At 39.0% G+C, this 12,978-nt stretch overlaps 1 protein-coding gene and 1 pseudogene across 1 annotated transcript in view; one reads left to right on the top strand and one right to left on the bottom strand.

Moving 5' to 3' along the window:
* Positions 1 to 632: 632 nt before the first annotated feature.
* Positions 633 to 1,039, top strand: LOC122733783 (annotated as a pseudogene).
* A 5,451-nt stretch (positions 1,040 to 6,490) lies between these two features.
* The window catches only part of LOC122733856 (E3 ubiquitin-protein ligase DTX3L-like), a 28,785-nt gene continuing 22,297 nt past the window's right edge, over positions 6,491 to 12,978 (bottom strand). The window contains exon 2 of the mRNA XM_043974583.1: positions 6,491 to 11,021. Coding sequence (XP_043830518.1) covers positions 8,576 to 10,951 — 2,376 coding nt within the window. The 5' untranslated portion in view covers positions 10,952 to 11,021 and the 3' untranslated portion in view covers positions 6,491 to 8,575. The remainder of the gene's footprint in view (positions 11,022 to 12,978) is intronic.

The raw sequence follows: 12,978 nt of genomic DNA, 5'->3' as shown, positions 1-12,978 counted from the left end.
TGTGGCCAGGCTGGGATTGTGGGGGGAGGGAAGACTCTGTAGAATATCTTTACATTGTGAACTATTCAGAATTTGATTTTGGAATAAGATTAACAACTTATACTATTAACTAAGCTATTTAGAGTTATTGTTTTACTCAGGTACTTACAGAAATGTTTTATTTTATTTTAAAAAAATTTTTTTGGTGAAGCAATTGGGGTTAAGTGACTTGCCCAGGGTCACACAAGTAGTAAGTGTCAAGTGTCTGAGGCTGGATTTGAACTCAGGTCCTCCTGAATCCAGGGCTCTATCGATTGAGCCACCTAGCTGCCCCCAGAAATATTTTTAAAAGGGAGTCTTTTTCTTTCTCTTTCTCTCCCGCCTTCCCTCCCTGATACCAACTGCAGTGTCAGTGGGTGGTGGGAGGATGAGAGAGATATTAGAAAAGTGAGATATGATTGGTAAAAGGGCATAAAAAAGTTGTAACCTGTTTGTACTGACATTGTGAACAGAGAATTTGAGAGGAAACAGTTTTTAAAATTTTGAGGGAGAAAAAAAAAAGGACCTTACTGTCACTTTTAAAGCTAAGTTGTCTTTTTCCCTCCCTAGGTGGGAGGGAGGGCTCGCGTGCGCCGTTGCTGCCAGGAGGAAAGATGAATGGAAGGACTGATTTTGGGACAGAGCAGAATGCAGAAGTCTCACCACCACTCTCTAACATAGGAATGGATTATACTCCAACGGTTGTATAATGGGATACTTTGCTGGAAAAATTTCCTATGTGAAAACCTGCCAAGAGAAGTTTAAACGGCTTGAAAATTCTCCTCTTGGAGAAGCTCTGCGTCTGGCTCAGGGACGTCGACTTGCATCACCTGGATATTTTTCATAAAAGCCAGGATTTGAGTCAAAAATCTCTGAGCATTCATCTTTTGGAACATCTCCCACATCTGAAAGCAGTACAAAAGAAGGGCCTTTTCCTCGTTACGAACCAATCCCCTTCAGTGCTTCCATGAATGAATCAACTCCTACTGGTATTACTGATCATATTGCCCAAGGGCAATGAGGATTAAGTGACTCGCCCAGGGTCACACAGCTAGACCTGATACATCTTTGGAAGACAGTCCTAAGAGAAAAGCCGTTACATATGAAGAATTAAGGAATAAGAACAGAGAAACATATGAAGTAAACTTGTCACAAAAAGGTGACAGCCCACTCAGATCTATGCAGGAAAGAACACCAAAAAAATAAGGGAAAGTAAACCAATATGGAGATAGTTGGGATGAGTGAAAAACTTTGTCATCTACTGAAGAGAGTTTGTGTTGAGTCTTCTGAAGAGAATTTCAGCTAACCAGCATCATCTAGGTGGTCATGAGCATCTGAAGGGAAGTGCAGAAGCATCCTCCACAAGCATATTTAAAAGAAGAAACTTGGGTTTTAGTAGTGTGGCTTAACAGAAGGTTTGAAATTAAGTATGGACTTTAAGGTTAATATTGTATCAGTGTACACTGCTTGGGAAACTAGATGAATGAAGGTACTGGATTGTGATTTAGAGAGTTTATAAAATTGTTTAGAAAAATTGGTTAAACTACTTTTAAAGAATCGTCAAAAGACTCTGATGCACTGGAATGGGCATAGAGGAAGTACTATATCTTTGTGCACATATGGGCAAAGCGACCAAAATGTTAAGTATTAAAACCCCATGTGAAAAATTTGGTTTCCTCCCCCCCCCAAAAGGTTTTCCATGTCTTCATATATATATCTTGTCAATTAAAGTTGAAAGCAATATGCAACAACAACAACAAAAAAAAGCTAAGTTGTATATTATGTAGAAGCGGGTTTGGGAACTATACCAGTACAAGGTTTTTTGTTTTGTTTTGTTTTTGTTTGTTTGTTTGTTGTTGTTTTTGGGGGGGCAATGGGGGTTAAGTGACTTGACCAGGGTCACACAGCTAGTAAGTGTCAAGTGTCTGAGGCTGGATTTGAACTCAGATACTCATGAATCCAGGGCCAGTGCTTTATCCACTGTGCCACCTAGCTGCCCCCCAGTACAAGTTTTAAAGATGAAGAGAAAAAAGCTTGCACTTTGGAGAAGTGGTACTTAACCCTTTCTTGGGTCACAAAGTAAGAAAAGATCTGTGTGAATCTAGGGAGAACCAAAAGTAATTGAGTTTGATTGGAACATCTAGTTAAATATTTATGGAGTCTTACAAACTCAGTTTAAGTACTGGTCAATTTTAAGGTAACTTTTAAATTGATGTGACAGTTAACAAACTGTCATGTTTCCTTCCTTAAAAAAAGGAAAGTACTGGAAAAATTATGGAAATGAGAGGAAAGTTGGTAATTACTGCATGGGAAAAGACCTAGAAAAAGAGCCCTTGTAGAGTCCCCTTAATTTGTAAACTTGCCAAGGTTTTTTGAAACCCTCTGTGTGGGCAAGATCATCTGCCCTGAGTTATGGAATTCCTAAACAAGGAATGGTCTTGCTGAGAATTTATAAGAATACTTATCATATAGAATTAATTTCTTAATGATTAATCTTTATACCAGGAAAAGTTTAAACTCAAGAAGAAAAAAAAATGAATGAAAGATGTTGTATGAAACCTCTTATGTGTGTGTGTGTTTCCTGGTCAATTTTTATTGCTCGATGCAGCTTCATTCAAGTAGAAAATAACTATCTAGTCCCAAACTGTGATGGGTGAAACTTGCTATTTAAGATAAAATCTCTTGGGACTGTAGTTGATAATATTTTGAGTTTTTAATTCAGGTATATTTATCTGATGGAACATTAAGTCGGTAATCCAGCATCTGAGAGAAATGCTAGAAGTTACTTAGAGAGAATGTGATCCTGAACTGTTACAGATGGAAGTCTGCATCTGGGGGAAAAAAGCTGAGGGGATGATCTTGGTCTCGTCTAAGATAGGATTCTTCTTGCTCAGTTTCCCCATTGTGTTCCTCTTAAACGGGATTATTTCCCACCTACCTATTCCTGTGTCTGGCTATGAGATGGAATTATTATTGCATGACTGGTTGTCATTTGAGACTCTTACCTGAAGTCAAACAGAGTGAAGGATGCTTTATCCTGCTGTATATATGCCCTTAGGTTGAAGCCTGAAGGACCTATGTGATACTGTTATAATCATGTCCCTGCTTTTTCTTTTATAGCAAATTTCTATAATCAGAGCCAAGTGGTCAGTAAAAGATACGAGCACAATGCAAGCATATAAGATCTTACTGTTTTCTGTGTAAATGTGTAGAAATTCCATGTCACAAGTAACTAAGCAAATTAATACTTGTGTTTTTCATCTGCCTGTTACTATTTACAACTATAACTAGAGTAAAGTCAGCCTCTTTTAAGTAAATTCACAGTGTGTAAAGCCTTTATCTGTGGAATCCTTAATCACATCTGATCCTCCTAAAGCAATTTGAATCAGAGTGGAAATTTTTAAGGATGCAACAACATCAGACAATATTGCATGTCAAATGTCAATTGTTCTAATGGGACATTAAATTCTCTGAAGTTCCAAGTGAAACATGGGTTAATACAGTGAGATGCAGATAATATGATATTTGTTCTTGTCCTTTTGATTTTTGGCCCTGGCCTCTTTAAACTCTTGGTAAAGTTTGTTTTGTCCAGGCTCAAGGCTTTCAACCTTATGGTAGGTAGCAACAGCTCCTGCCTCCTCAACATGCTTGTTGAGTTTATGTCTTTCAAGATCAAAGCTTTCCCTGAAGCCACAGCGATTCCCCTTTGACCCCAGGATTGTGCCTACAAGACCTTTTGCTCCCTCTCTCTCCTTAATTGATAGGGACATCCCTATGCCCATTTTTCAGTCTTGAGGAAGCTATGAAAGACAATCATCTCTTTCTCCCCAGAAATAACAGGGAGGAATGTAGTGGGATGTGAGACCCTAAGAAACCCAAAGACCCTAACCCCTAAGGAATCCTTAAACTTTAGATACTAAAACCCATGATTCCAGAAATGAAAAAAAAACCTCTGTTTCCCAACTCAGGAATGTATGCCCAACCCAGGGCATACAGACCCTGGGATATTAAGAGATAGTTCCATCTATGATGTAAGCACTGATAAGCATATCAAGGTCTGCAAAGATGATATGCAAGTTCCATATATTTGAGATATGGATTTCTTACACATCAATAGGATTTGTGACTAATAGCTCCTCATTTACTGCCCCCCCAACACCCCTTCCTCAACTCTTCTATTCAGAGAGGCAGCCTCCATTTTAGCCATCCCCTGGCCATGCATTCCTCTTTCCTAATAAATTTCTCTATTTTACAAGATCTGCAGTGAGCTTCCAATTCTTTGGGTGATCTAGCCCCCTGAAACAGCTCTCACAACACTATCATGTCACTTCCCAAGCCCCTACTCCCTCAGTAACTTCCAATGGCTCTGTATTGTTCCCAGAAACAAATACATAATGTTCTCTTTGGCATTAAAAGCCCTTCATTTCCTATCCACCTTCGACCTTTCCAGTCTTCTTGCACCTTAATCCCCACCATGTACTCTTTGATCTGCGAACATTAATCTCCCAAACGTTCCACAAATGGGAGATGTCATTTGTAGGCATTTTTTCTGGCTGTCCCTCATGCCAGGACTTCTTCAAATCCACCTACTGATTTCCTTTAGGTCTTAAAGATAATTCCATCCTTTACAGTAAGATTTTCCAAGCCCCTCTTAATTCTATTCTTTTTAGTCTTAAGTGGTTCCTATTTATTCTGTTTATATTTTGCTTATGTTTGTTTTGCACGTTGTGTCGTCTCTCCTTTTAGATTGTAAGTTCTTTGAGGACAATGATTGTCTTTTGCTTTTTATTGTATTCCCAGTACTCAACACAATGCTTGGCACAGAGTAGATGCATAATGTTGATTGAGTAATAGCAGACTGCCTATACGAATATATTCTGGATGATACTATTTTCCTCTTTTCAGACATTTTCTTTCAAGAATTGTCTTCACATAGGTTCACTTTAACCTGCAAGAATTCTCTTGCACTGAAGGAGTGGTGAGTGAACTCCCTGTGGGTATTCATGGCCACTTTCTAGCAGGAGTGTGACCCTGACTTTCTAATAAGTCTCCATCCAAGGACTCCACTGACCTATGCTTTGGGAAGTGAAGAGCTGTGAAGAAATTGGAGACTAGGTATTGTCAATTAGAAAAATATGTAGTGCATACTCTGTAAAGATCCTGTCTGAATCTCTACTGGCTAAAATGGTGGAGAAAAATGGGGAAGTGCTGTACATTACTAGCATGTCTCTATCTTAAGAAATTAATATCTTTCTGTCATGTATGCAATGTTTCTATTTATGAAATGTTATATTTGCAGTGTCTAGAGGAAGGTTTATTTGAAGTGGATAAGTTCACTCAGTGGGATTTTGAGAAACACTATCCAAAGCAAATGAATTACTAGTATAATTGAAGTGGGTATTATGTCTCTAACAAACTTAAAAATGATTTGGATAGTCAGAAAGAAGAAAAAATATAAGTAAATGGAAGAAGAGGTGAGAGTTAAAAGCTCTCTCACTGTCTCCAAACCCTCTGTTAAAATAGGACTTATAACTGAAAAATTGTGCTTTCTTCTTATCGTGTAATTCACCTGTTTATATGGTGGGAAGAGAGCATTGGTATCAATTATGATATATATTGGTATCAATTATGATATATATCCTATATGTTCTGTACCCCTGTATTTCACAAGGGGTGTTTTTGGAACTCCAATAGCAAAAGACTAATTTAGGTACTATGTGGCTTCAGGTTCGGGAAGAAGATGAGAGAAAGTGGCAGTTTCACCTTAAAGCACTCTGAAATTTAGGAAACAGTGTGTGTTGTGGGCTCAGTCTAGTCATGAATCTGGCTTGATAAAAGGAATTGAACCTATTAGAAAATGTTATTCTAAGGATAATCCATGGCCATACATTAAGCAATACCCATTGTCTAAAGTTAAAATTGAGGACTTACCAAAAAGAGGCAGTGCCCATATGTAGTACCCAATTTTACTGGTAAGAAAAAAAAGAAAATTAGATAAAGTTAACCAGGGAAGTGGAGATCTGTGAAGAAATTGGAGACTAGGTATTGTCAATTAGAAAATATGTAGTGCATACTCTGAAAATATCCTGTCTGGATCTCTACTGGCTAAAATGGTGGAGAAAAATGGGAAGCACTGTACATTACTGGCATGTCTCTATCTTAAGAAATTAATATCTTTCTGTCATGTATCCAAATTTAAGTATTCCTGTGTTTCACCAACTTTCTTTTCTAGACATATGAAGGAACCTGAAAGTTGTTTATTCTACTCAAAGGTCCACCTTAATTCATTATGCCTTCCCAAACATCACCCTGTGCTTTGGTCTCCCAAAATTTTGGCTGCTGCATTCTCCACACGGGAGACTCAAGTACCCTTCTGGTTCACAAGAGGAAATTGCTGATTTGTACCTCATAAGAAGATAAATGTATAGATAAATTTCTTTACATACTAAATCATCAGTCTCTCTCAGTTTGGAATGATTTTAATAGGAATATAAACAAAAAGAAAAATAAGGAACTGAACAAATTACTGGAGAAACTAGAAAGACTTCTGCCGTCTTGTGCAGAAGATGGCACTGCAAAAGAATATGCACATTTCACAGTAGCACATATAACTTTTACAAAAATTGACCATGTCAATTTAGGGCACAGAGAAATTGCAAATAAATAAAAAAACACAGAAATAATTAAGAAATACTTTACAGATCATAACTATTTTTTCTGATCATTACACACTTTTCACTTTAATAGAAGCATCTGACATGGCCATGAACACATTAATCCACTAACATAAGCACTGAGAACCAGATAATTTAATGATTTAGAGAAGAATCAACTGAAGATCATTTGAGCTACATTACTTAACCTTCTGTCCTGGGGCAATAAGGTGTTGCATTGTCACCAGTAAGTTATTGGTAATTGGGAAAGGAACCTCTCCTGTATCGAGTTATCTTTCATTTTCCAAGCAATACCACAGCATCAAGTATGTAAGTTCCCAATGAATATCTCTGCTTAGTTGTAGCAAATAGAAAAGGTGGACTCATTCAAAGAGGAATGGGAATTTCATCTGTTACCCTACAACTAGACTTTTCTTTCTTTCTTTTTTTTTTTTTAGTGAGGCAATTGGGGTTAAGTGACTTGCCCAGAGTCACACAGCTAGTAAGTGTTAAGTGTCTGAGGCTGGATTTGAACTTAGGTCCTTCTGATTCCAGGGCCAGTGCTCTATCCACTGCACCATCTAGCTGCCCCACAACTAGACTTTTGAGGGGGCAATTGAGCAGACAATTTTGTGGAGGTTCAAAGTCAGAAAATATTTGGATATGAATGTGATTGCACTAATACTAGTCAGAGGGATTTCCAGTAGGCGCACACCAAAAGGTGAGCTAAGATTTCAGAGAATCAGGGCAGCACACAAGCCAATGCCAGTTGCCTACTAATCTCCAAACTCTCATTCTCAGCTGGGTTAATGAGCCTGCTCGTAGTCAATCAGTTAGTCAACAAGTATTAAGTACCTACTATATTCTAGGCCCTGTGCTAAGTGCTGGGGATACAAAAGAAGGTAAAAGACCATCTCTGCTCTCAAGTAGCTCAAAATCTAATAGGAAGTACAATATGCAAACAACTTTTTACAAACAAGTTACATCCAAGATAAATTGGAGATAATCCACAAAGGAAAAGTACTAGTAACAAGAGGGTTTGGGAAAAGCTTCATGTAAAAGGTGGTATTTTAGGAAGGACTTGAAAGAAGTCAGGGAAGTCAGTAAGTGGAAATGAAGAGAGAAAGAATTCCAGGCATGAGGAATATACAATGAAAATCCACAATCCAGAGAGATGGAGTTTCTTGTACAGGGAATATCAAGGAGGCCACAATCACTGAATCACAGAGTACATAGTGTGGGAGTGAAGGAGGGACAAGGTCATGAAGGGCTCTGAATGACAAACAGAGGCTTTTTGATCTGTTTTTGAAGATTATTGGACGTTGCTGAAATTGATTAAAGACAGAAATATTTCCCCTACTCTTCAATTCATAGTAAATTTGACAGAGCCCTAAGGATGGATAGTTTCTGATGTGAAGAATAATCTTGTAAGTATTTGAAGATAATGATCTTCTTGAAGATGAGTTACAATCTTTTCAATGTTCCTGGCTACCATACCAGCTAGCAGAGAGCTAGCTCTGGTGAGTTCTGAGGCCACAAACAGCTAACCACAAATAATGTGAATGGATCTGAGGGTAAGTCATCACCTTGTGTAAGTGGTACAATGGAAGAATCCTTAACTACAGTATCCCTGGTGATAGAAAAATGGAAACAGGCAGGAAAGCACGGAGAGATACACTTTGGGTTTTGTTGAATAGAAAGTAAAACACTCCAAGAAATTAGACATGTTAGCAGATAGCAGTTTATCCCGTTCAGTCTTAAACAACTCAGTTTCTTCTCAAATTCTTTTATATTTCTCTAAATGGTGCCTAGATACACAAATACTTTAATGGTTGCTTTGATTACTGTCCACAGCTGCAGCTCTTGCAAGCCCAGCTCTCAAGGCATCCTTGAAGTCAGCACTCTTACTCAATTCCTTTTGCCTTCAGCTCCATCTTGACTCGTGGCAGATAATTGGGATCAGGGTAACCAAAGTTTTCTGGCCCGCCAAACTGCAGAGTTTTGTGGTGAATATCATTCCAAGTGATCACATCCTTGACTCCTGAGGTCCGGGACTGTCCTATGGTGAAAATCAGCCTTTGGTCAAAAGCTCTTCTGAGGAGGTGCAAGACCTGGCGTCCTTCTTCATTATTTGGCAAGTACGCCACCCGCCTTGTTCCTTCAAAGCGTTTTCCTGGGTTGGGATGCTCTTCTGTCTGTATGCCTCCCCGCATGTCGTAATGAATCACAATGGTGCCATAGGAATTATAACCAGGAAGTGAAGAGGTTCTGTAAGAGGTCGTCATCGTTCCATCTGGCTGATTCCCTTTCATGACGCCATAGGAAGTCTGGCATACAGGGCACACTGGCTTATGTTTCATGGCCTCTCTGATACAGGAACTACAGAACCCATGCTTGCACTTTGTGAGGACTTCTTTCTGGCGAATGACTTCCATACAGATGACACACTCCTCTTCCTCCTCCTCCTCCTCCTCCTCCTCCTCCTCTTCCTCCTCCTCTTCTTCCTCCTCTTCCTCCTCCTCTTCTTCCTCCTCCTCCTCCTCTTCTTCCTCCTCTTCTTTCTCCTCCTCTTTTCTTATGTCCCCACTAGTAGGCAATCCATTGAAGGGAGGTAAAGTCAAATTGAAGCCATCACCGTATTTGTCCAAGGGTGATCTGGACTCTCTATTCCAATTTGCTCCAAAGGAGAGAGCTGGCCCTTGTCTCTGCTGAGCAGTATCTTCAATATTAAAATATCTCTTGACATATTTCATTGCTTCTTCAAGGTACTTGGGCAAACCAGTCAGTGTCAGTTCTTGTCCATTCCACTCCAAGTTTACACAGGGGTGCTTTCTGTCAAAGTCCTCAAAGAAGGTCTTTTCTGGCCACAACTTTTTCTCTTGGTCTAATGATTTCAGGATCACTACCTCTTTGGCAATCTGAGGTATGAGCATCTGAAAGATGTCAATGAAAACTTCACAAGCATGTGTAGAAAGGTCTAAGCCTTTGTCTTTTGGTTTAAACACAATGAGGGTTTTCTCAGTTTGGGGATTGTGCAACAATTCCACCACAGTGTGATATTTTTTCTCTATTTCTCTGATTTCTTGGTACAGAAGACGCAAGTGAGCAGTGTCAATCTCAAATTGATTCTGCATCATGTTTTGGGAAACCATCATTTCCACAGGTTCTTTGCGGGAGAAGTTTGATTCGATGAAATGTTGAGCTCCTGAAATATCCTGTGGATTTCCCCAGAGCATTAAGACTTTTCCTTCAGCTTTAATATGGAGGTTTTGAAACATATCAGTCAGTGTTTTTTGGACATCAAGTGCCAGCTGATTATCTGTGAAATAAACATCCTGACGGCTCACATTCTCTATTTCCCTCTGAAATGCTCTGGTAAAAGCTTCTTGAGCTGCTATCCTATCAGATGACTTTCTTGTCTCAAACTCTATAAAAACATTGCCAGTAGGATATGCCAGGGTACTTTTGATACGTACTTGATGCTCACTTTCTATTCTGTCCAGAGTTTCAGCAAAGAAATATTTGAAATATTCATACAGATGTGAAGGAATTGAGATAAGGTCTGCCTCTTCTTCTGTTCCTTGATCTGTATTTGAGTGAAGAATAGAACTGTTGTAGTCATTTGGCATAATGTGCTCAATTTCTCTTGCAGAAACTGAGGTGGGAAAATCCTCTTTCCGGACATTTCCCAGTATCTTCTCACTTAAGAATAGATAAATTTTTTCAATATCTTCATAGTCACCAATCACTTTCTCTGGTCCATTGTGGTCTTCTTTTATTTTAAGATTTGGGCAGAGATTAATAATTGTCTCCCTTAGCTCTTTGGAAAGCTTGAAGTTCAGTTGGGCCTCCACATGGAGAAATATCTTTTGAATGAAAGACTTAGAGGAGCTAGGAGTACCTCCTTCATCTGGGTGCTTCTCATCTGGAAATTCCTTTGAGAGTGACTTAGTCTGAGAGGAAAGCTGGCTTGCTTCCAAAGTGTTGTTCTCTTCTGGGCCTTCACTTGCTTCTATGAAGATTTTCACCTCTAACATATCACTGACTGCCAAAGAGTGATCCCTCTTTGCTATTACACCATCTTTGGCTTGTCTTTTATAAAACTCTACCCAGAAAGTATCTTCTGTGGGACCAAATTTGACCTTGCACTTGCCTCCCCCAGACTTCCATGAGTTTTGGAAATACTTTTGCAGTTTCCTCTCCATTCTGGGGTAGGTCTCAGACACCCGGATCAAGACCCGGTACATCGGGCTGTAGGCAGTGGTGCCAGTGGCCATCATGTCAGGGTAGGGATTCGTGAGTTGAAGAGCCAGGCTGCGACCTTTGTTCACTGGGCTCTGCAGGGGGAAACTGGGGAGCAGAGAGGGGAGATGAAAAGGTGCTGACAGCTCCCTACCCCCACCTCTCTGCCCAGCCCATAATTTAATAAAAATAGTAATTGGTTCACACAGCACAAACACAAGACAGAACCATAAGGCAACTAAAAATGACATCCTGAATAATGACAAGTTCAAAGAATATTTTTATATAAGTAATTATTTGAGATGATGATGATGATGATGATGAATCAATATAAAAATGTTTCCAGGAAGTAGAAAAAGTAGTACTAAGGAGAGAAAAAAAGACAACCATATCCTTGCAAGTTTATATTAACAACATATAAAATAAGAGGAAAGGGGCAGCTAGGTGGCACAGTGGATAGAGCACCGGCCTTGGAGTCAGGAGGACCTGAGTTCAAATCCGACCTCAGACTCTTGACAGTTACTAGCTGTGTGACCCTGGGCAAGTCACTTAACCCCAATTGCCTCACCCCCCCAAAAAATAAAAGAGAAAATAAGAGGAATAATGAACTGAATATTCATTGAAAAAAACAGAATGTCAACAAATAAAGAAGCTTAAAATCAGCACATGTTAAAAGATAGAGGAGAAACTAAAAAATTGAAGACAAAATACTTCAAAGAAATTATACCTAAAATACAGGCTGGTTCTTTGAAAATACTAATGAAATTGATTTTCCTTTAGCTATTCTGATCAAAAAGGTGAGGGGAGAAAATCAAATCAATAAAATAGCTAATAAACAAAGCAAAATATGAGTAGAAACAGAAAAAAAATAATCATTATATCACAGTGTTAACCACTTACAACATTACAAGTCCATGAGACAGGTGTTGCAAATGGATTTATTAAAGAGAAAGGCACCTGCATGTGGGAACTCCCTATACTAAGGAGCCTAGTAGTGCAGGGAAATCCTTGGTATTTAAGTTACAGGGAAAAGAGGAAGTCATAGGAAAGGGGAAAATGACTGATCCCCTCCTAAAGGGCAAGAAAAAAAGAAAGTATGAATAAGTAAACTGATAAAAGTAGCATTCTTTTCCCTTGGGAATTGCTAGACCATGGAGATATGATGGTCTGCTTTTTGACAAGGGTCCCAGCTGCAGACACAGTTTCTCAGTCTGATGCAGACTGACTGGCACCTGTCTTGACTCCCAAGGACATCCAGGGAATCTAGCTTGGGGTACAAACAACAAATTGTGTCATCTAGGTGGGGTTTCATATTTGACATTTTCAGGGCCTCTTGGATACTCCAGATCCAGTGTTTCTGAAAAATATGGCAAATCAAAAAGACAAGTTGAGGGAACTCCTTAAGATTTCCCCTCCTGCAGCCATAGGTCAAAGGCAACCCCTGGATATGCCAAAGACCACATAGAGTGGACCCATGGATACTAGCTGGGAAGGGTCTCTGAAGGCAAGAGAAACATTTCACAAGGATTAAGGACAACAGACAGAAAACTAACAAGAAACCTTGGGAACATTTACATCTCAAGGCTGATACAGTATAGTTCCAATTACAAAGTGAGATCAGAATGATAAAGCACAGTATAAGCCATAGTAAGATTATTCAAAATCAGGGATTAATCTAGAGGAGAAAATCAAACAACATTAAGAAAAGTGAGAGACTTAGTATACAGATACAGTAAGTAAAAGCCAAAGGAGTATAATAATGGACATCACTATTAATAAATATTCATTCTCACTGTAATTTAGTAACCATCCTCAATATCCATTCAATCAATATAATTCATCCTTGATCTCAGTCAAACCATACAGTAGTCTGCTTCCTGGCAGCATATCGCTTGGGGCAGTGTGAAAAATATTTTGTCCTCAGGAGAACCACTTCAGTGAACCAAATTAATTGTAAAGATTCAGATATTTTTGCTAAAATCTTGTACAAAACAGATTTTAATACTTCAATACTAGTTACAAAGTTAACTTCTTTAACAACTAGTACATATGGTAGAAACCAGCT

This window comes from Dromiciops gliroides, chromosome X (assembly GCF_019393635.1).
Source record: "Dromiciops gliroides isolate mDroGli1 chromosome X, mDroGli1.pri, whole genome shotgun sequence".
NCBI classification, from domain to species: Eukaryota; Metazoa; Chordata; class Mammalia; order Microbiotheria; family Microbiotheriidae; genus Dromiciops; species Dromiciops gliroides.
Note: the sequence above shows the minus strand (reverse complement) of the source record. Positions and strands in the feature narration are given on the sequence as shown.